The following is a 24,110-nucleotide window of genomic DNA, read 5'->3' on the forward strand; positions in this document are numbered from 1 at the left end:
TTCAATTTAATCAGGGAAGCCTAAAGTCAGGTTTAATTTGAGTTAGAAAAAATTAGTTAATTTAATTTTTTTGCCCTCAGAATGCTATGAAGTAATGCAGACATGTTTTCATATCTTCTGCTGAAACAACTCCCCACTTTCTCTTTAATTGCGGAGCATGGTTGCTATTCTAATTACAGAAGCCTCTGGAGCCAAGGTAAGAGTCTGGGGAATGAGTGCCTCCTCCACATTAAGAATGACAGCCACCATGTTGGGAGAGTAGGACGTGGAGAGAATTGCAGAAGCACTTGAAACAGAGTTTCCAGATGACTGCAGGGTATTCTAACTAGAAATGGCTTTCTTATTGTTAAACGGATGTTAGTGGTTAGGAAAGAATTAGAATTAATGACTCATTCATGGGTTAAAGCTGCATATTATTTTCCAGGCACCATGTCAAGAGCTTGGGATACAAAGATGGATTATACATGACTACACTTCTCAGGCCTTGTTCAGTTTCAAGGATGGGGAGTTGTTTATTATTGTGTTTAAGACGGTAGTAAGCACCATAATAAATGTTCATACAAAACCCTATGGAAACATAGAGTGATTGTCTCTCAGTAACACTGGGAATAATAAAACCCTTCAAAGAGAAAAGAATATCTGTGTTGAACCTTCAAAAATAACTAATAGTTTAGACAATAGGGATGACAGAGAAATGTTCATCTGAGAAAAGAGAATGTGGTAGACTAAGAGAGAGATTGCTTCAAACATGGGAACGGACTAGTGGGCTAGTGTCAGTGTAGCTCAGTGTTGGGGTTGTTAGAGTTGGTGGGAAGGAATTGAAAAGAGAGTTCAGTAGAAGGTTGGGCCATATTGATGAAATTCTATATTCATCTTCAGCTGGTATGAGCAAGTATAACAACAGAGTTTTTAAAAATATTTATATACCTCCATACATACTGGCTAACTCTTCCCCAAGTCCCTTGAGTAACCCTGTCCCCTGCTGCTCAGGTCCTCTCTTAAGAGTCCCTCTCTCTGCCCATATATGTATGATCCAGTAACCAGAAGATTAATGCCTAATATAGCAGGGGCTTCTATACATTTTTCTGCTCCTGTCTTTAATATTTCCATAATCTTTTTAAAATATAATTTATTGATCTTCCTCCAGGTACTTGTTATAAGTTTGTATCATTAATATTTTTAAGCTTTCTTCTTTTAAAAAATATGCAATTACAGCTCTAAATTTCCCTCTAAGCACTGCTTTGATTGTATCCCACAAATTTTGGTGATTTAGTTTAAAATATTTTAAAATTTCATTTGTTAATTCTTCTTTAACCCATGGATTGCTCAACACATGTTGCTTAACTTTAAGATGTTTGGGAACTTTCAGTTATTCTTTTCTTGATTTCTAGTTTAGTTCCACTGCATGCAGAGTACATGTACACTAGGATTTCAATCCTTTGAAATGTGTTGAGACTTGATTTTAGCCCAACTCACTGTCCCTTTGGTGGATGTTCTACATGTACTTAAAGGAAGTGTGTGTTTTCTGGTTGCTGAGAATAGAGTGTCGAACTTAGCAATACAAGGAGTTTCTTACGGAGTTTTCACTAAAACCCTGGACTAATTACTTATGCCCTTCCACCTTCTCAAGTTGGAACTTCAAACTTTTCTATGCCAGTACTGTAAAACTGTTGAAATATCTGTTTAACAGATTATTCCTTCAAATTCTGCTTTCCGCTAGCTATTATGACACTCTGCTCATCTTTACATTGGTTCCCAATGATCCCTGCCACCTAGTAATCAGAATTGTGTGATTCCCACCTCTTTTTGAGTGTGGGATGAATGTATTCACTTTCTTCAAAAGAATAAACTGTGTAAGAGGAAAGTATCATTTTTAATGTATTTTTTATTTTTAACTGATGGTACTTATATATACTTATGGGAACTTATATATACTTGTACTTATATATACTTATGGGTACTTATGTATACTTGTGGGTACAATGTAACATTTCAATACACATATATAATGGGTAATGATCAGATCAGGATTTCCATATCCATCACCTTGGGTGTTTATTATTTCTTCATTTGGGGAATATTCAAAATCCTCTCTGCTAGCTATTTTTAAATATAAAATGAGTTGCTCATCATGGTTACTCTCCTGTGCTATAGGACAGTAGAAGTCATTCCTCCTATCCAACTGTACTGCTATGCCCATCAACCATCCTCTCTCCACGTAGCTTTCATTCTGAACACTCCCTCTTATTCAGGTTTTCCACACCTTGGTGGAAATCAGTTGCATGGTATGAGGCAGCCCTGAAGAGAATCCCGCATGGTACAGAAAGATCAAGTTCCACCAGCAAACATGTGGGTCAGCTTAGGGAAATGGAGAAAAGTAAATAGATCAAGACTTTTGTTTGTTTATTTTCTTGAGTTTTTTTTATTTTTTGTGTTTTTTTAAAACATAATAGAATCTACAAACATACTAGGTTAGATTGGATTGGATATAAAGGTAAATGAGAAATAAAGAATTATTCTTGGGTTTTTAGCTTGAACAGTTAAGTGAATAGTAATGTCATTAGCTAATATTGAGAAAACAAGGGAAATCAGCAGTCATGTGGATAGGTTAGTAGCAGTAGGGTAGGTGCTAGGAGTTCTGAGTCTAAATATGTAGAAATACAGATTTGGAATAATAAAAGTATCAATTATACTGGTTTATGAGCATTAGGTGAGTTGATGCAAATAAAACTTTGTGCATGTTCTAGTGCATAGTCATTTTCTATAGTAGGTAGGATTGTGTCCTCCAAAAAGATTTGTTTGAATACTACCCCATGGTACCTGTGAATGTGGCCTTATTTGAAGATAGGATCTTCACAGATGTAATTAGTTAAGATGAGGTCATACTGGACTAGGGTAGTGCTTAATCTAATGGCTGGTAGCCTTTTAAGAAGAGAAAACAGAAACACAGACATAGGCATAGAAGGAAGAATGCCCTCTGAGACAGAGACAGAGACAGGTTGGAGTGATGCAGCTACAGACCTAGGGATGCCTTAGAGCCACCAGAACCTAGGAGAGATGCTGGGGGTGCATTCTTTCCAGAGCACACAGATGGAACCAACCCTGCCATCATCTTCTTTTCTGACTTGTTGGCTCCAGAACCATGAGAATGAATTTTTGTTGTTTTAAGTCACCCAGTGTGTGGCAATTTGCTACAAGTCTAAGAAACTAATCCAAAGTCCAAATAATGAAAATGGCTGTCATTGTTTCCATTATTATTCATGTATTAACATTGTTGTTGTTGTTGTTATATGTCCAAACACCTAGCACTTTTCTATGCCTGTAGTAGGGACTCAGTTCACAATTATGGTGGAATAAAAGATTCGTGCTAAATTCGTGCAGATTAAAAAGAAGTAATAGAGACTGAGTAGCTCCTGCAACACCTCACAAGGATTTTGAAAGAATGGTTTCTCCCTGCCCCATCTGAAAACCCATTTTGCAGGCAGAATCCCAGGAACTAGACATACTGATACAGTGGTCTTCCATCATCCTTGCTGGTTTTTCTTGGGTCTTTTCACATGTTCTCATACATTTAAACACCAGTCCAGACTTAGCTCATGAGCTGCACATACTCATGTCTCCAACTCCGTTTGACCCCTCCACCTATATCAGAAAAACAATGTTCATGAGTAATCTCTTGATCTTCCACCAAAATCTTCCTTTTTTTCTCTCTTTTTTCATTTGTTCCTTTTAGATGTACATGATAAGAGAGTGTATGTTGACATATAAATACAAGGAGTGTAACATACCCTAATTAGGATCCCATTCTTGTGGTTGTACATGATGTGGAGTTTCACTGGTCATGTATTCATATATGAACATAGAGAAGTTGGGTCCAATTCACTCTGCTGTCTCTCCTATTTCCATCACCCCCTTCCCTTCATTCCCTTTTGTCTAATCCAATGAATTTCTATTCTTCCTCCACCCTCCACACCCCCATTGTGTGTTAGCATCCACATATCAGAGAAAACATTTGGCCTTTGTTTCGGGGGGACTGTTTTTTGTTTTTCTTTTTTCATTTAGCATGATAGTCTTCAGTTCCATCCATTTACCTGCAAGTGCCATAATTTTATTCTTCTTTAAGACTGAATAATATTCCAGTGTGTATAAGTATCACATTTTCTTTAGCCATTCATCTGTTGAATGGCACCTAGGTTGGTTCCATTGCTTAGCTATTGTGAATTGAGCTGCTAAAAACATTGATGTGGCCTCATCAATATAGTATACTGATTTTAAGTCCTTTGAGTATATACCAACGAGGGGGATAACTGGGTCAAATGGTGGTTCCATTCCAAGTTTTCTAAGGAATCTCCATACTGCTTTCAGAGTGGTTGCACCAATTTGTATACCAAAATCTCTCTTTTTCAATTCTTTCCATCACATTAAACTTTTATTAACTACCTAGGATGAAGTCATAGTTCAAACCACCCTTTCTCTTCCTTTCGACCCCTTCCAGCCCATCACCATGTCCTGGTGATTCTCTCCTCCATATAAAACCCCAGTGAGGACTTCTCTTCTTGCTGCAGTTACCACTGTTAGCTGGTCTGCCACCATCTCCCACCTAGACTGCTCTGCAGCCTTTTTCCAGCCTCCCAGCACACACCATGGTTGACCTGCAATCTTTCACCATCCAGCAATCAGTGTCAGCTTTACAAAGTATAAATTGGATTGCATAATTTCCCTGCTATCTTAATTTGAACTTCCCCCAAATCAGATACAGAACCAAAATATTCCAGTGAAAGTAGTTTATTTGGGAAAACAGGAAGTAAAAATAGGGAAGTAAGAGAGGTAAGGGAAGAAATGCAATAAAGGGTCTATGGCCAAGCAACTCAGACAACTGAGGGCTCATCTCTAAACTCTGGGAAATAGATTACGTGTGCATCTGAATTACTCTGCCAAAGGGACAAGGAATCTGGGGTATTTACACATCAACTCGCATCAGACTGCCTGTAAGCCCCTCTCTGAGGTGAAAGTAGGAGGTTTAATTTCCTCCTCTTGCAGGCTGCTTCACAGGCATGCAAAGCATGCTCTACCTACCATGGAAAGGCCTTGGGGGGAAGAGTCATTAGGGCTGGTGCCTGAAAGTCAAGCTGACAAGCAGGGAAATGGTATGAGCTGAGGGGAGGAGGAAGCGGCTCCAACAGGGTCTACTACACCCTCTTAAGTCCCTCCAGTGGACTCCTGTAGTGTTCTGAATGCAATCTTCACTCTCGGTTGCGGCCTCCCAGGCCTTTCTCACCAGTCTCTTCATGGGTCACTCCCCGCAACCTGGGCTCCCATGCAGGGTTAACTGTGGTTCTTTGCTCTTTGCCTGTTAGCATGACCTGCCTAAGTTCTTGGACTAAGAGAATTTTCAACTACTTTCAGACAAGTTACCCTACTCTGTCTTCCTTTATAAAAATATTCTGTTAGATATGATGAAGACAAATTTGAATCCATGTTTCTCTATCCCTGTCTTCAATGTTGACAATGCAGATGACCTTCAGGAGAAGCTGGTACCCTTTGCCATGGAGCTGCATGTGTGCTTGACCCAGGACTCAAAAATTTGAAGGAAAAGAACTGGTAGGACGTAGAGAAGCTGCAATCCCAACTGTTGCCCAGTGCTAACAAAGTGGACTAGCTGGTCACTTAAAATATGAACAAGACAGGGCAGTGTCCATTGCCCTGAACAGAAAAGTCTCAAGTTTGCCTTCTAACTGTGCTTCTCTTAAGTCCTTGATGGTGACACTAATTTGTGCAATATTCCTGCAGGTATGCAAGATGGCTTGTGTGTTACTATTTGTGTATGTAGAAGCAGTTCTAGTAGCTTCTACTTGGCCTTCTCCACCATAATAGCCTTCACTTGTGAAGCCAGGAAAACAATGTGGGAATTCTGCCTGTTGTTGAATATTTCAGTTATGCATTCCAGAATTGGATAAATAACACTAGTGTGGTTTGGGGGACCTACTAGCCCACTGTGTAACAGAGCTTAGTTAAAACTTCATTGACTACCTGGTGTCCATAAGCTTTTTCTGGTAACTTGGCTACTCTTTTCCATATTTGATAGTCTTTATTAAACTAGAGTACCTACTGGAGCCATTAAAGCTCCATTGGGAGGCATCTACAAAGTTCTGAAGGCACAACCCTTGCCTTTTGTGGTTTCCCTCACTTCCAGGATGGGCTTAGTATAACCAGCAGCAGAGTGTCTGGTTGTGGTTCAGGTCTCTGAGTGGCCTGGAGTCTTCCTCAGCACCATAGTGATGGAGGTGACATTCAAGATCACAAGACTAGACTGCTCCAGTGAAGATAGATATCAGAACAGCCATTATGCTGAGAACCAGGTGTCCTGAATTCCTTCTCCACCCAGACAAGGCTAGGGAGTCTCAGCTCTAATGTATGAGCCAGAGCCTCTGGTTTCCTGGGGGTGGTCTGATGGCTAGTCTGAGCAGTATTTAGGTAGAATTTCCTTAATGATGTCAGCAACTCTGCTATAGCTTAACTGAAGAACATCTAGAGAAAAGACTAACACTCAACACTCAGAAAGTTATATAGGTAACTTAAGAAATTATAACATTCTACCTCTTTGTACATACTTCCTATTCCTACCTGAAGATCAGGCCCTTTGAATTATTCTCCTAGAAGTGGGAATGGATTCACAATGGATCCTTTCACAGCCTCCTGCTCAGTTCCCTTCTAACCAATGATCTAGGTTTAGATCAAAGGTTCTAGACTTTGGTGGGGAGGGGATGTTTTCTCCCATGGAACATTTGGCAATCCTCGAAGGCATTTTGGGTTGTCACAGTAGAAGTCGGGATTGTTTCTGGATTCTAATGGTACAGAGCAGGAATACCAGTGTACGCTATGAAGGTCAGCCCCCCAACAAAAGAGAATTACCTGGCTTAAAATGTGAACAGTTCTAAGGCGGAGAAACTGCAGTTTAGACTAAAGTAACTGCTCAGGTCAGCAGTGTAACCAAAGGGTCCACAAGTTACAAACTCTTGACTTCATTCTTTTTGTTAAGCAGTTGTTTATTTGATTCTTTCAGCTTACTGCATAGATTTCTAAAGAGAGTAATGTTAGGTAATATCTCTCAATTTTATACCAATTCTGTCTCTGGTGTGCCAACAGAACTTGGGTAAACTCTTGTACCTCCTCCTGACTCAGTTTCTACTCTCAGCTACTCAATGGGAGTAACTGCTTTGTGGTCTCAGTAGTCTCTTCTCCCAGTATTTGCCTCCTGAATGATCCTTTGAGGTTATCAATGGTCTTCCCATTTGTAAACCAATTCACATTTTCTATTCTTGTCTTCCTTGACCTCTCAGCAGTATTAGTCAGTCTTATTTTCTCTTACATGTCATGGCTGCTTCGTTACATGCTTCTTATTTTCCTCCTAACCCTTTAGTTATAATTTTCATGGTAGTCTACAAGCTTGCCAGTCTCTACCAGACAGTTCAATCTTGGAGCTCCTCCAGACCCAGTCATTGATCCTTTTCCCTTGATAGTCTCAGGAAAGTCAAAACTTGAGTTGTCCACTATTTGCTGTTGACTCACAGATTTATATCTGGAATCTAGGCTTCTTTTCTGACTTAAGATCCAAAAATTCAACTGTATACTTGACATCTTAATTTGATGACCTTATAGACATTCACAGTCTCACACGTCCAATCTCAATTTGTCATCTTCCCACTCCTCTCCCTCTCAGCATGCCCATCTCAGGTGTACAAAGTAGAAACTAAAGGACTTTTGATTCTTTTTTACCTACATCCCTTGTATGCAATCCACCACCACAAACTGTCAAGTCAGCTTTAATAATATCTATGTTTTTGGGGGAGACATCAAAGGTCCAGGGGAGGAAGGAGAGAAAAAATAAATAGCATATCTCTGTAAATCTCTTTCTGACCTGTGCCACCCTCGCCTGAACTATAATCATCTCTGTCCTGAAATCTTGCTGTAGCTTTCTAGTGGACTTGATTAGCGTCTATTCCCGTCCTTTCTTGTCCTTTCAATTCTACTCACAACACTACAACTAGGAAGATGGTTTTGAATCAACAACTCTGATCTTGTTGCTCCTCTGCTTAAGAATTTCCAGTGCCCTAACATTGCTCTAAAGTTAAAGACCAGAATTCTTTCGTCAGGCATTATTTGACTCCTGCCAGTCTCACCAGCCTATCTAGCAGTGCTCACTTGCTCTCCCTGTGTTACAGAACCGTCTTCTTTCTGTCCTGTAGAAGCATCATGCTCCTTCTGGCCTGGCGTCTTTACTCATGCTGTTCCTTCTGCCCAGAATGCTCTTTCTTTCCCTTCTCTATTCCTCCTCCCTTTACCTGGTTACTGAATATCCTTTCTTCCTAGATACTGTAGTTTATAAGACACACCATTTGTTAATAATTTTCTAGGGAGAAATACTCTCATTAAATGCACATATGGCAACTGGAAATTCATAATGATCTTTGAATATTTAATTTGAAAATATGTGATTCTTAGAATTAAATAAGTGTAATTGGAAAGAGTGAAAAGCTACTTCCTTGTATGTGGTTTTATAGTTTGTTATTTTACATGGTTTTTCTTATTATTATAACAATGTTTGAGTCAACTTTTTGTGGCTGTGACTAAAGTACTTAGCAAGAAGAGCTTAGAGGAGGAAACATTTATTTTAGCTCATGGTTTCAGAGGTTCATTTCAAGTCAAGCTATGGGTTTGAAGTTAAGCAGAACCTCATGGCAGAAAGGTGTGGTGTGGGAAAGCAGCTCAGGACATCGGACCTGGAAGCAAAGAGAAAGCTCTGCTCACCAGAAACAAAATATAAATCCCAAAGGTACCGCCACTCCCGTGGCCTACCACCTCCAACCACACCCTACCTACCACCCAGTTATAACTCCCATCATTTCACCTTCAAACATTCCCATTGTAACACAGGAGGCTTGGGGAGACACCTCATATCCAAACCATAACAAACATATATATTTGTATCACCTATTAGAATGTGAGCTTAATTAGGTGGCATTTACCAGTAAATCTCTAGTTCAGAGTGCAGTACCTAGCACAAAGTTGGTGCTCAATAAATATGTGCTGAATGAATGAATAGTGCATTAAGATGAAGCAACATGTTTAACTCTGAATTGCTCAATTTATCCTTTTGTAATGTTCAAGCCAGGCTTTTATATACTTGTATAGGTTTTCTGTTGCTGTGTAACAAATTGGTACATATGCAGTGGTTTATAATGAGACAGATTTATCCTCTCACAGTTCTAGGGATCAGAGGTCTGAGATCAGTGTCACTGGAGTAAAGTCAGGGTGTCAGCAGAGCAGGCCACTCCTTGAGGCTCCTGGGGAGACTCCATGTCCTTGCTTTTGTCAGCTTCCAGTGGTGACTGTATTCATGGCTTGATATCCCTTCCTCCATCTTCAAAGAGCATCACTCCTGTCTCTGTTTCTGTATCGCACCACCTTCTCCTCTGATTCCTCTTGTCTCCCTCTTACAAAAACTCTTGTGAATCTATGGGACCCATAAGCTTAATCCATGACCATCTTCCTCACCTCAAGACCTTTATTTTAATCACAACTGCAAAGCCCTTTTGTCAATATACAGTAGTATCCAAAGGGCCCAGGGATTAGAGTGTGGACATGTTGGAGGCCATTATTCAGCACGCCATTCACTCCCGTGTTGAAAAATATGGGTTAGAGCCAAGTTGGAAAATGAGGCATGGGCCAAAAGATGTCACATGAGAGTCAAGAAACATATGGTTTTGGCCCTTTTTCCAGCTGAAAGCATGGAGGGTGCTGAAGAGAAGAAAAAGAACGTTCCTATTGTGCCAAAAACCCTTAAGAAGAAACAAAGGAATTATGCAGAGCTGAAGGTAAAGTGCCTGAGGAAGAAGTTTGCCCAAAAGATGCTTCTAAAGGCAAGGAGGGAGCTTATCTATGAAAAGCCACGAGGAATGTAGGCAGATGTTCAGAACGGATATTTGAATGACTAGGATAGCAAGAAAAGCTGGCAACGTCTACATACCTGCCGAACCCAAACTGGCATTTGTCATCAGGATCAGAGGTATCAGTGGTGTGAGCCGAAAGGTTCATAAGGTATTACAACTTCTTCACCTTTGCCAGATCTTCTATGGCACCCTCATTAAGCTCAACTAGGCATCAATTAACGTGCTGAGGATTGTGGAACCATATATTGCCTGGGAGTACCCAAACCTGAAGTCAGTGAAAGAACTAATAAATATGGCAAAATCATTAAGAAATGAATTGCCTTGACAGATAACGCTTTGATTGCACGATTTCTTGGCAAATAAGACATCATCTGCATGGAGGATCTGATTCATGAGATCTACACTGTTGGAAAATGCTTCAAAGAAGCAAATAACTTCCTGTGGTCCTTCAAATTATCTTCTCCAAGAGGCAGAATGAAGAAAAAGACCACCCATTTTGTAGAAGGTGGAGAGGCTGGAAACAGGGAAGCCCAATCAACAGACTTATTATAAGGATGCACTAAGGTGTCTATCATGGTATTTTTGTAATCTGGTCAGTTAATAAAACAGCAACTGCTCTCAATGTAAAAGAAAAAAAAGAAAATAAAAGAAGAAAAAAAAAAAAAGAAAAGAAAAGAAGAGAAAGAAACATATGGTTTAGACCTAATGTGATTACTTCCCAGCAGTGAAATGCTGAGTAAATCCCTTTATCTCTTCAGGCCTCCTCTGCAAAATGCCAGGGCTCAGGCCTATGATTTCCTGCATCTGTGATGATGGGTTTCTAGCAGTTATGTGCTTGAGTATGTTTTTACTTTGTCCTCACTCCTGACTTTACATGGTCCACATGGCTTCAGATATAAAAAGGAGCCAAGGAAAAGGTTTCAAGATTCTATCCTGCCACTATGAAGGAGAAAGAGCTTCTTATTGCTAACAAGATTTTTCTCCCATCTCCTATCACACCCTGATGTCAACCTCGGGAAGAAGTACTACAGAAAAACAAACTGTATGCAATGTAACAAACCCTGAACCCTTCCCCCTTTATGTTTTTCTAAAAGACAAACCTAAATAGGGTAGTTTCAATACAAAAACAAAAACAAAAAAATCTAAAATTGGAACATTGAAGTATAGTATAACTAGTTATTACCTACCCATTCCTTAAAAATAGAAGTGGGAAGTGAAGAAACTAAAATTATTGTCCATGCATCTGACACAAAGTACTACATTCTAGATAACTTAGTCATATACAAGACTAAACAAAAAAGAATCACAGACACTACTAAACTGCACACTCATTTAGATTAGCAGTTCCAGAAAAGATCAAAATAGAGGATTTATGTCATAATGTTTCTCTCAACCTAGCTCAGTGCCAAACTAATTGACCAATGAGTTTGAGATGAATTGAATCAACCTCCTGCAATATTCTTCACAAAGTGTGAATGCTTCATGTGATTTGGGGCAGATCAAGTACATATATTCTTGAATGGGACTAGAAGCACAGAAAGAATGAAGCTGCGTGTGGGAGAGTTAGGGAGTCTTGGTGAAATGCTTTTTGTGTGTGCCCTAGGCTTCCTCATTTTTCAATAGCCCCTTTAAATACAAGCAAAACAAAACAATAGAGATAATTTTTGATGGACATTTTACCTTTATTTTATTTATTTATTTTTATGTGTTGCTGAGGAGAGAACCCAGTGCCTTACACTTGCTAGGCAAGCACTGTACCACTGAGTCACAACTCCAGCCCTCAATAGAGATAAATTTTGATGGAGAAAGAATTAATTTAAAAAAAAAACAAAGTGAAAAGTGAATAGGAAGGTGAGGTTTGTAGCATAGTAATAAGAGATGTGAGCAGAAGCAAACCTTGGACTGGGAAGATTGATCAGGGCAGGACTCATCTTCAGATCTGAACTGATCAGAGGAGACTGGCTGGTTTGGTTTTTACTGAAGCCCTGGCGCCCTCTCTAGGGAAGACAGAGCAGTCCAGTGTTTGGAGCAAAGTGTGTTCTCTCCGAAAGAAATGCGTTCTGGCTTTGAAATCAAGATCGTTTCCTTTCCTGTTTTGTGTATCGCATTTCTTTTTTACTGAGTGTTCTTTTAAAACTCCTCTGCTTTAAATTATTTAATCTTGTAAATAAAGAGTTCTGCATTACCTTAGGAATGAAGACAACTGCTGCATGCTTAAGATACTTTGATTTCAGTTTAATCCCAGATAGTGAAGAAAGCATTTCAAATTCTTTGAGTCTTTACTTAAAAGTATGATTTACATCAGAGCAGTTGACCTGTTTCAATAAATCACAACTTGAGAAGAAATTCAAAGGCTTTCCACTCATTCCCTTAGAAGAGTCCTTAGAATTTATTGCCATTGGTCTGAAAAACATCTGATAGGGAAGGAGTTCTGATTTTAATAGTAAAGGAAATAGGGGAGTGAGTGGTGCAACAATCATCTCGAGATTGTCCTCTATTTCATTGTCCTATTTGCATCTAGGTAAAAAGAGTTGGAAACGTTTGTGACCAATAAGTGGAGGAGTTTTGAACCCTGGGATAGACCAGTGGTATTTTAAAATATGTGAAGTCAAGATCCAATTGCATGCTCAGTTTAGCTTCCCTCTCAGAATACACCAAAGTACGGGCAACACTTGCGCCCTGATTTCGGCTTTTGTGTATTCAGTAAGGATCCACCATCTGATTTAGACACGAAAAGAGGTCACTATCCTTGCTTTTAAAAGGGAAGTAGGCAGGAGATGGCACCAGTCTTCGTCACATGGGATAACTTGAGTGAAAAACAGTAAAGAAAAAGAAGAAAAAACTTCTGATCAAAGTTGATTAGAAGGAAGAAACGCAAATCAAAATAGGCGTTCTCCAGCAACACAGGGAAATAAAGGGTTAGGACCATTTCCTTCTGAGACTTTGTAAAGGAAAAGGGAAGTTGCCAAAGGCCTCTGCCTGCGGCCCGCCCCTCCTCCTCCTCCTCCTCCCCGGCAGTAAGCGCGGCGGGGTTCAGCACCTCGGAAAGCGCCCCCTCTCTCTTTCTCTCTCTCTCTCTCCCTCACTTCCTCTCTCTCTCTCTCTCTCTCTCTCTCTCTCTGTGCGTAGGGGGTTACGCATGCTCCGTGGGGCCCGATGCCACGGCTTTGTGGGTGCGAATATAACTGGGGTAAGTACCTCTGGTAACTCACTGGGAATTAACAATAGCGGAGAGACGGAGACACTTACAGACCTCCAGGCAGTAAGAGAAGTAGACGTGACTTCCCGATCTCTAGTTTTCCTTGGACTGAAACCTCGTTTGAGCAGCAGAGAAAACCAACAAAGGTATTGGAAAGAAAAAGAACGGGCCGGAACCGTGCTTCTTAGCAGCCAGCTGGGTTATGCGCCGGTGCCCAAGTCACAGCGGGGAAACGGAGGGGAAGTCTCAGGCGCGTACTAGGGACTCCGGAAACTCCAACCTTAGACCAAGAATCCTTGGAGGCCGGTCGCTTTCCTTGGGAACTGCGCTCCTCTGCTAATTCACATCTACAGCAGACGCTGAGCTCAACTCCTGAGCCCGGAGCTGCTAGTCGCGCGCGTGGGACGCAACTGGCACCCAGTTCCTAGGCTCTGTCTTCAGCGGCTATTTTGAAAGCTCCGGCGCACGCCTCCGGCGCTCGCCTGAGGATCACACCCGGGGCTAACCGTGCTTCCTTAGTTCTTATGTCCGGGAATATGAAGTAGGAGCACTTGTTCGTACAGGTGGTTGAATCAATCACGACAGCCCCCATGGATAAGGCGGTTGGAAGTGACGAGCTCGCAGAACTCTTCAGTCTGATCCCGGGCCTTCAGGAGGCCGCCAATACGAGTAGCAACACGTCGCTGCAGCTTCAGGACTTGTGGTGGGAGCTGGGGTTGGAGTTGCCGGACGGAGCGGCGCCAGGGCATCCACCCCGCAGCAGTGGGGCAGAGAGCTCCGATGCAGAGACCCGGGTACGGATCCTCATCAGTGCGGTTTATTGGGTAGTTTGCGCACTGGGGCTGGCAGGCAACCTCCTTGTGCTCTACCTGATGAAGAGCAAACAGGGCTGGCGCAAATCCTCCATCAACCTCTTCGTTACCAACCTGGCGCTGACGGATTTTCAGTTCGTGCTCACTCTACCCTTCTGGGCGGTGGAGAACGCGCTGGACTTCAAATGGCCCTTCGGTAAGGCCATGTGTAAGATCGTGTCTATTGTGACATCTATGAATATGTATGCCAGCGTCTTCTTCCTCACTGCCATGAGTGTGGCGCGCTACCATTCTGTGGCATCCGCCCTTAAGAGCCATCGGACCCGCGGGCACGGCCATGGGGACTGTTGTGGCCAGAGCCTCAGAGAGAGCTGCTTCTCCTCAGCCAAAGCTCTGTGTGTGTTGATCTGGGTTTCGGCTGCTCTGGCCTCGCTGCCCAATGCCATTTTTTCCACCACCATCAAGGTGATGGGCGAGGAGCTGTGCCTGGTGCGCTTCCCTGACAAGTTGCTGGGTGGCGACAGGCAGTTCTGGTTGGGCCTGTACCATTTGCAGAAGGTGCTGCTAGGCTTCGTGCTGCCTCTAGGCATCATCAGCCTGTGCTACCTGCTACTGGTACGCTTCATCTCAGACCGCTGCGTGGTGGGGACTGAAGGAGGGACGGCAGCTGCTGGGGGAGGCCTGACTGGAGCTAGCGCTAGAAGACGGTCCAAGGTCACCAAATCAGTGACCATTGTGGTCTTATCTTTCTTCCTGTGTTGGCTGCCTAACCAGGCGCTCACCACATGGAGCATCCTCATCAAGTTCAACTTGGTGCCCTTCAGCCAGGAGTACTTCGTATGCCAGGTATACGCGTTCCCTGTGAGCGTATGCCTGGCGCATTCCAACAGCTGCCTCAACCCAATACTCTACTGCCTAGTGCGCCGAGAGTTCCGCAAGGCGCTCAAAAACCTGCTTTGGCGTATCACTTCTCCTTCGCTCACCAGCATGCGTCCCTTCACCGCTACCACTAAGCCAGAGCCAGAGGATCACCGGCTGCAGGCCCTGGCGCCGCTCCAAGCAGCCGCTGAACCTGACTTGCTTTACTACCCGCCTGGTGTAGTGGTCTACAGTGGGGGACGCTACGACCTGCTGCCCAGCAGCTCAGCCTACTGATGTGTACCAAGGTTCGGAATGCGCTGTACAGCGAGGCTGCCTTCCAGGGCAGGGAAACAAGGGAGCAGATTACTGGAGGCAAGGCGGAGGCACCCTGAATCAAGAAATAGGTGGGAAAAGGATGGGGAGACCCATGGAGCAGCAGCCTGTGAAAAGGCTGGAGGCACTTCTGTTGGAGAAGGGAGTCTGTGAAATCAGGCTAAGAGAGGAAGCAGGCAAAGGAATGACGATCAGTCCCTCAGGACCCAGCCCCCAGTCTTGGCTCTCCACCTGATCCAAGGGTAGAATCCTCTCCTTATGCTGCCCACGTTGTACAGTGTGAGAGAGCCCAGAAATAGAGAGGCAGCAAGAAAGCAAGTTGGGGTATGAATAACTGGGCACTTATTTCAGTTATTTTATGAAGTTCTTGATGGGGCTCTTATGGTGCAGCCACCCAGGAAAGCCACCCAGGAAACGTTTCTTTTGAGTTTTGACCCTTAAGACTACACAGGTCTTTCTTCCTCTGTAGCTGCCCTGGGAACCTCAACTTTACAGAGTTGAGGGAATGGAGTGACCTTTTTGACCCTTCCCAGGAAATGGCGAGGGAAAGGCACCCCAGTGCAGCCACAGAGTAGTTCACCATCCCGGATAGGGCAAGCAGGCACAAGCTGGGTCTGACTGAAAGGGCCTGACTTCTGTGCACAGTTGTCACCAAGGGCAAAACACCTATCCTGGTTTAGAAGAAATATTCCCTGGGGAGTGGACGTCACTGCACTGTGGGAGAGAGCAGTGTAATCAGAGGAGCTGAACAGAGAAATTTCTTTAGACTCTGCCCATAAAGGAAAAAGAGGACTCACAATCAGTATTCCCTGGAAGCCTGGGTGCTCTAGTCTCTCTGGAGAGCAGTCTGGGTGCCTAGAGACACCATTCTCTCTAGTCCATCACTGCAGGTGAGCTGGACTTAGGAGCATCTTGAGAAGCTCTCCTGGCTTGTGTATGTATTGGGGGGGGGGACGCGGTTCTACAGCCCTTCCCTCCTCACTCTGGGAATTGGTATTCCACTTGGATTGAGACTCTGGACCAGCAAGTACAGGGGTGACTCAGATTTCAGGTTGGATTAAAAGAGCAAGAAATACTATAGAAATATGCAGGAGCTTACTACAGACCAGATTCCAGAAGCTGGGGTTTGATCATTCAAGAGAATGTATGGGATGGGAAAGAGAATGGAAGACTAAAGTAAAATCTTTGTCCTAAGGGAACAAAAGGATTGGAGAGGCTGCGCTGAGGGGATCACAGAATTTCAGGTTTGAGATTCTTTATTGCTCACAGTATTGACATGAGAAGGTAAGATAGAGGAGATTACCTCAGTGGGGTGGTATTTATTCTAAAGAGTATGTTGCTCATTGAGCATGCATGATGAATTCTTTCCTAACTACCCACAGTCAGTAGGACTGTCTCTGAAGAGCACATTTTGATTCTCAGGACAGTTCTGTTATTGTAGCAGTTTACAATGCTAAAAGTCGCAGGATGTCCTTTCTTGAGGCTATTCTGAGAATTGAACTCATACATCAATCTACCCGCCCATCTGCCAGAACTGATGGAGGTGCTACTGTTGTCTTTGGCAAGTTGTTTTGAGCTCAAGAAGCTGGTAATGCAGACAACTCCTGGTATGGTTATTCTAATACAATAAACAACCATTTAAAAAACATGCCTGTTTAAATAGCCTCTTCATCTGTGGAACTTTTTAGTTTTGTTGCAAAATTCCTATAGTGTCTGAAATTTAAGACTTAAATTATGAGATCTACAACTCTGTCATTCCTTTTCACTTTCTGTAACACAACACAAAGAAATTGCTAAATTTTCATGTACTCTGCCACAGAAACCCAAACTGCCCATCTCAATTCTGAGAAGTCTTGAAAAGTTAACTCTTTTTTGAAAATAAAGTAATGCTTCTGTTCCAAAGTAATCAAATTAGCCTTTGTCCTTTAGAAAGAAGATCTATCAATAGTAGTATTGGAGAGTTATCAGGCTAACAAAAATTGAAACAGAAACTCCCTTGGTCTCTAAAATACAAATACAGGGAAAATCAACGTAGGAAATTACAACAGCAGCACATGCACAACACTGATTTTAGACTCTTACTGAAAGATTCTTATTACAGTAACTTAACATTATAGTTTTGACAATACAATAATGTGGGGGTAGCTCATAATTCTCAGGAAATTGCATTAAAGAGTGTGCTTCTGTTGCTGTGGACTCCAGAAAAAGAGAAGAAAGGGTCGAGAGGGTAAGGTCTTTATGAAAAAAATCTGTAAAAACTGTCACCTGTACATACCCAAAGCTGAAGCCTTCTGAGAAAATGGCAGAAGGAATCAAAGACCATGACTTTTGTCGACACAAGGACAAAAATGTCAACAAGGAAGTTGTCAAATCAACTGAAATCTACAATGACTCTTTGCATGCCGGTTTTGTGTGAGACTCTGTGTTGGGGGCTGAGCTCATGCACATGAATTAGACACATTTCTGACTTCTACATTTAGAAGGATGGACAGCCAGCAACATGCATGAGATAAGACAGGGAACAATTAATTGGAGGTCATAGTAAGGCTAACACAAAGTGCTATGGGAATAAGGAGGGGAAGGTCAGAGACTTCTCAGTCAAAATAGTATTTCAGGTGGGCCTAGAAATTTTATGGGTGTAATTTAAGCAGAATGAGGGGGCGTTGAGAAGGTAGATGGGACATGTGAGGCTGAGGAAGAGTGATGATCAAAGACTTTGAGATCAGAATGCCAGGTGCCCGGTTAGGGAGGCAGGTAGCAAAGCAGTGTAGCTTCCCTTTCTCCTACAGAATTTCCCAAGATCTCTATTGAAAATATATGTGTCCATGCATGTATTTTATTTGTTTGGGAAAAGAATTATTTTTTGGCTAGACCATGTCATCAGTGTACTGAGAATAAGTACTTGGGTTCCTGAGGATTAAAGACTTTTTAGAATTGGCTTCTGTCCACTCATTCAAACCTTGATACATTTGAGTTCAATGAATAAAATTGCAAAATTGTGTGTGTGTGTGTGTGTGTGTATGTGTGTGTGTGTGTATGTGTGTGTGTGTAGGTGGAGAGGGTGGAGAGAGAACCAGTGAGTCTGCTATGGCTCCATTCCTCAGCCCAGTAACCTGTCTAATGTTCCAAACATTGAGGTTTGATCAAATAACTTCACTTGTATTCAAAACCATGCCCTGTGATTGGGTAGTGATGACTATGCTTCACTTCTTTAAGGGTCCAGGAAAAATGACCATTGGCCATAGGTCATCTTCCACCTGGCCCATCCATTTGTTTCCCAATCTTCAAAATACCAGAAAAGTCCTTGAATAAATGGTCAAGAAATATACTGTACCCTGAAGATTTTTCCATTTAAACCTTCCAGAGGTTAATAATATATAAGGAAAGCAAGAGAGGTGACTTGATACTCTTTATAATGCTGACATCTGTGTGACACAGGTCCTCTGAGCCCTTGCCCATAATTGCCCATGCTATAGGTTAGAGAGCAGATGTTTTCTCTGATCACTTTTCTAAGTCAGTCATGACCTCCCTTCTTCAGGATGGAGGATGGATATGTGTAGGGGGGGGAAGATTGGGAGAATTGGGGGTAGTCTTTATGTGCCCCCCTAAAAAGAATAAGATGACTTCATTTGAGAGTGACTGTGCTCATCAAATGCAAGTGGGGGAGGGGACTGATTGAGGGATAGAAAATGAGCAGCACACATGTGCAGAAAGGGTGAGCAAGGATTGGAGGTTCATAAATGAAACAACAGCACACTGAGGTCTGGGAACACAGCCCACCCAGTGTGGAAAGCACCAGGGATCTGGAGAGGACAGGAGGACATGCAGAACCTGGGGTGCCTAACATCAGATAAGGAAGCTGCATGTCCTGCAGGTGATGGGGAGAGCAGTAGGCAGGAAGGAGCAGTTGCTTCACTGCGAGCCCCTGCCCTCCACCTCTTGCCAACTGCATAAGCACACCGAAAATGGCCTGAGCAGGGAGTGCTCCAGACGTTCTGCCACCGTCACTGGTATGACAGCTGAGAAACAGCAGACAGCCAGCTCTTTCAACAAAAAGAAGGCAATCGGGAAAACTGCAGCAGCAGGGCGGAGTAGTAAGTGTGACTCAACAGGGATTCATGTGCACTTTGAGATTATTGGAAAAACTGGGAAGGGACAGGGCACTACCACACAGAATGACTAAGGGGCCCACTCTTAGGCTGGAAGTCTCTGACACTGCCCTTACACCTGGGCAGATAGGGCCTGTATTTCAACATTGGAGAACCCTGTTCTGCCCCTGTTCCTCCAGCCATGCCCCTCTCTGCAGGGCAAGGAGTGTAAATCTCTGAGTCTATTTACAAGCCCTTGGTGGACCCTTTACTGAGTCCATCTTCCAGAGACAGAGCACACAGCTGAGTCTGTGCACCCTTAGGGGTGAGGAGTGGCTGAGGAGTGACTGTTTGCATAAGTGATGGAGGGTGCAGTGATGAAGGTGGCTAGGATGTGCTAATGCCAAGTGCATACAAGGAATCTCATGATGTGCCTAGACAAAAATGGGAGGAGGTGGGAGGAAGGAGTGAGAATGGATTGCCTGTGACCTCGGGCCTCTATTTATCCTTTTGTTCTGGCTCCTGCAAATATTAGGAGTGGCCCATACTACTTATACATACACCCGACAGTTGTGTGACAGAGGAGCATATGCCTACCAAAATCAACCAGGTCGTGCTTCCTCTTCTCGGGTCTGCTGCCTCAAAGGAGTTGACTGTCCACAGTCTTGGACATGCTACTAAACCCATCCATTCTACTATGCATGAGACAAGCAAAAGCAACACTCACATCCCAAATGTCCCAGTTCTTAAAGGCTCATTTCCTTTCCACAAATATCCTTTCCTTTCAGCCCCAAAGTGTTTGGTCAGCTGAAATCTACCTGGAGCAATGACTGTACTACCAGACTCTAAGATGAAGTGGGAGAGGAACCACGTAATCTTTGTACCTTCTAAGGGTAGGCAGAAAATTCTCCATTCTTTACTGACCAGGCACATTGTGAGTTGTCTAGGTAAGCACTTAAGAAAGACAGAAGCACATACAGGGGTGGGGAAACGGGATGACGTGCCCTTAGCAGCATTGGTTACAGTGAGATACCATTCATTGAACACCAAGCAATGCTGGCCACCTGGCTGCATGCTGTTGTATGGAAAGGGGCTGCTCAGAAACTCATGAGTTGGGTGACTTCAGGTGAATTACAAAATACCTCTCTGTCTGAGTTTCTTTTCTTTATGTACCAGGGATTGAACCCAGGGAGACTTAGCCACTTTGACCACTGAGACTTATCCCCAGCCCTCCTTTTTATTTTTTAAGACAGGGTCTCACTAAGTTGCTTAGGACCTTGATAAATTGCCGAGGCTGGATTTGAACTTGTGATCCTCTTACCTCAACCTTCTGAGCTGCTGTGATTATAGGTGTGTCCCACCACACATGACTCAGACTTCAATCTGAGTTTCTTTATCTACAAAATGGAGATCAGTAACAATACCCAGTCTCAGAATTACTGGGTTAATAAAGATAAAACATAATAGTGATAAGTACTCTGTATGTGGTATGCATTATTAATCATCACAGTCTCTGAGACAGGAATTACTATTCCAAATGTACAGATGAGCAAGTGTAATTTAGGCAAGTTAAATAGTTTTCCATGGAGTAGCAGAATCGGGATTCAAAACCAGCCATGTCTCAAATTTCATGGTGTTACTATTAAATCATGCTGTCTCTCCAGGCTGCTCAAACTTCACCACATGGGAGGCAATTGAAGGGATATGGTGAGAGAACCCAGGGACTTTTTCCCAAAAGACTTTCATATCCTCTCCATAGGATGGAACAAGGGCACAGACCAAATAAAAATGTTTTTACTGTGTCATTCAATGAGCTGGTTGAAAGTGGAAAATCTTCTAGTATGAGATGTTCAAGCAACTTGTTAGGATGTCATAAACTAATAGGAGTTAATTATGAGCAAGTTAAATATAAATAAATCAATACCATGAAAGAAGTCATCAGCAATATTTTGAGTATTTGTATATTTGATGAAATATCTCCAACCATATATAGACCACTGGCTTTAAAAAAAATGGCATTTAGAGTAAATCTACCCATCATAGGTAGATCTATGAGCAAGTATATCTTCTCAGGTTTCATTAAGGCCTAAAGTGCCCTGTAGAAAATAGACCCTGCCCCCACCACCTTTGCACTGAAATGCAGTGAGGAAGGTGAGCCGGTAGGTGCTCCCAAACACACTTATGCTGGCCATCAGTGCACAGAGGCGTAGCCCAGGTGAAAGAGGCCTGAAACATGGGAATGGTTGTGCAGGGGACTGGCTGAACACAAGGAGTGGGCAGATACTCCAACTGAAATCACGACACAGAGCATCCAATGGTAGACCCCAAACATGCAGAGTCGCAGAAAAGATTGATTTTCTTCCATGTGCTGCACTTGTCTGAGTGGATTTGTCTGGGTCACTGTCTCTTTATTGACTTAATCCACATATCTAACAAAGAGAGCCACAAAGCAACAGCCAATCAGTGCCACCGCAGAGGCCGTAATCACCACGACGATGACACTCCCAGCAGTGTTGACCAGAAAGCCCAGGCCACCTCCGACCAGGATCTGAGCCAGCTGCACCATGCAGGTGAGGGCGGCACAGTCCACGCCCTTCCCTCGCCCACTGCTGTCTGGGCTGGCTCCGGGGGCCTGCTGCATCTGCAAGGGGAAGCACAGGCACCATGTTTGATCTTCAAGGAACTATGGCTTTGGGCTGAGGTAAGCAAACTTTCTCTCTAAGGAACCAGATAGTAAATGCCTCTGTGGATCATAAAGTCCTGGCTGTAAATACTCAGTCCTACTGTTACAGTGAAAAAGCAGCTACCATCCACAAACGAATTCCATCCCAATATAACCTTATAGACATTAGTGTTTGGTTTCATGTCAATATCACTTGTCATAAACACTATTCTTCTTTGGAATTTATCCTCAATCATTTAAAAATTTGAAAGGAATTCTTAGCTTATGTACTGTACAAAAACAGGCAGCAGGCCACCTCTGGCCAGAAGGTCCTAATTTGCTAACCTCTGATTCCAGTCCACAAGGTTGCTCCACCCTCCTGCCAAGTGCTGTCTTCCTTACTTGCCACAAAGACTGTAATTCCCAACACATATAAGGGCTGAGTGACCAATATAGGCAAAATCATCTCTTTCTCAGAAGTCATACCATGTAGTGGGAACTCAATAAAGACTAACTCACAGTCTTTTTCTCTCCTCCTGTTAAAAGTGCAAACATTTTCAGAAGGATGTCCAATCACTCACATACTTAGGGGAAGCAACATCAAAAGCAACTCAACCCTTCTGTGTATAGCTATTTGTTTAATATAATTGTTGGATTAATATTTGGTTTGAATGGGTTAATGTTGCCATTATTGAACATATCTTAAGTGCTAGGCCTTCTGCAAGGTTCTTTTATATTTGGTTCTTTGTTTCATCCTTACCACCTCCCTAGAAGCATATATTATTATCATTACCCCAGATAACAATCATACGGCTTTCAGTGTTTGAGTCCTTGTCAGGTATCAGGTAGACACTATGCTAGGCACATTACATACAGCATCTTGTTTAATTTTTCCAACAACTTTATATAGTTATTTCCATTTGACTAATGAAAAAATTGAGGCACTGAGAGTTTTAATGGTAATTTCCTACACTAAGTAAAATAAGCATCATGCAGAAACATGCATATTATTATTTGACTATGAAAGGGAAAATAAGAAAATAGGTTTATATTTATTTGATTTTCATTTTAAAATACTGCAAAAAATAAACAAAGAGCTAGTAAGTATGATAACACATCACTGGGAGGAAAAAGAAAATCATGGAGGGAGCCACTTCCCAATATACACTTTTGTATGTCATTGTGATTGTTGAGCCACACAAATGTATCACCTTATTTAAAAGTGATTCACTTTAATTGGTATTTGATTAAAAAAAAGAATGATATTGGCAGTGTGATTATGACTGATCAGGCACATAGTGCTGCTGTTTCAAGAACTCTTGTTTTTCAACTCTGCTTTGCACTCTTCTACTAATCCCCTGCCCAGCCCATCTTCAGGTGAATCCCAGTGCTACCCAGGGCAGAGTGGGTCAATGAGCACATACCTCCTTCTCCTCCTCTTGATGGTACTCAGCAATGAGGTTAAAGGGCACAGTATACAGGGTGCTGGACATTACTCCAAATGAGGCACAGAGGACCATGGTGGAGTAGACATTGGGAAAGAGTCCTATAAACCCTGTCCCCAGGCCAAAGAGCAAATACCCCATGAAATAAAGACCCTTCAATCCGATGTAGGATACCAAAGCTTTCTGAAAGTCTGTGGGGAAAAGAAAGGGAGAAATTAGAGCTGGCAGTGCCTCACAACATTTAATATTTTCCAGACAATCCTTTCTTTTGAAGATTCACTACTTTAGGAGCCTTCCTTTGATACTGAGTCAGGAACAAAAACCCTCTTTATCTGTGGGTTGAAAACAGCTGGCTTTTGGAATCAATTTTAAATCTTTTTACATAAAAGACAGCTTGAAATCGCCTTGCTCAGCTGATTTTATTTTCCATACAGGAGGACCAGGCACTGTTCAGCAGACAGCTAAATAGCAAAAGGAGGCAAAAGAGGGGTGGAAAAGCCCACCTTGGTCATGGGACCCTGGGACTGCAAGGCATGAAAGAAAAGTGGAGGTTATTCTGATTAGAGAGGTCTGGCTCAATATGACCCAAATGACAATAAAAGCTTATCCTGATCTCACCAACTAAAGTCAAGTTGGGGTAAATTAAAAAAAAAAAAATTTTTTTTTGCAGAATGATCCAAGTCATTCAGAGTATCTTAGCCCCCAGCAAAATGCACTCCACACATGTAAGAAAGAAGCAAAGGCCATCCATCCTCTGCAG

At 42.6% G+C, this 24,110-nt stretch overlaps 2 protein-coding genes and 1 pseudogene across 2 annotated transcripts in view; 2 read left to right on the forward strand and 1 right to left on the reverse strand.

Annotated features, from left to right (window-relative positions):
* The first annotated feature begins 9,788 nt into the window (after window positions 1-9,788).
* LOC124987618 (60S ribosomal protein L7-like) lies at window positions 9,789-10,513 on the forward strand (annotated as a pseudogene).
* Window positions 10,514-13,687: 3,174 nt separating this feature from the next.
* Rxfp3 (relaxin family peptide receptor 3) lies at window positions 13,688-15,327 on the forward strand. Its single transcript, XM_047556842.1, has one exon. The coding sequence runs from the start codon at window positions 13,740-13,742 to the stop codon at window positions 15,114-15,116; it is 1,377 nt and encodes a 458-aa protein (XP_047412798.1). The 5' UTR covers window positions 13,688-13,739; the 3' UTR covers window positions 15,117-15,327.
* A 5,967-nt stretch (window positions 15,328-21,294) lies between these two features.
* Slc45a2 (solute carrier family 45 member 2) overlaps window positions 21,295-24,110 on the reverse strand; it is a 46,806-nt gene continuing 43,990 nt past the window's right edge. Inside the window, exons 6-7 of the mRNA XM_047556490.1 lie at window positions 23,330-23,541; window positions 21,295-21,884 (exon numbers count right to left, since the gene is read on the reverse strand). Coding sequence (XP_047412446.1) covers window positions 21,660-21,884; window positions 23,330-23,541 — 437 coding nt within the window. The 3' untranslated portion in view covers window positions 21,295-21,659. The remainder of the gene's footprint in view (window positions 21,885-23,329; window positions 23,542-24,110) is intronic.

Source organism: Sciurus carolinensis, chromosome 6 (assembly GCF_902686445.1).
Source record: "Sciurus carolinensis chromosome 6, mSciCar1.2, whole genome shotgun sequence".
NCBI lineage: Eukaryota > Metazoa > Chordata > Mammalia > Rodentia > Sciuridae > Sciurus > Sciurus carolinensis.

Coding starts and splice junctions, on each gene's coding strand:
- Rxfp3 (XM_047556842.1), top strand. CDS start 13,740: ATGGATAAGGCGGTTGGAAGTGACGAGCTCGCAGAACTCTTCAGTCTG.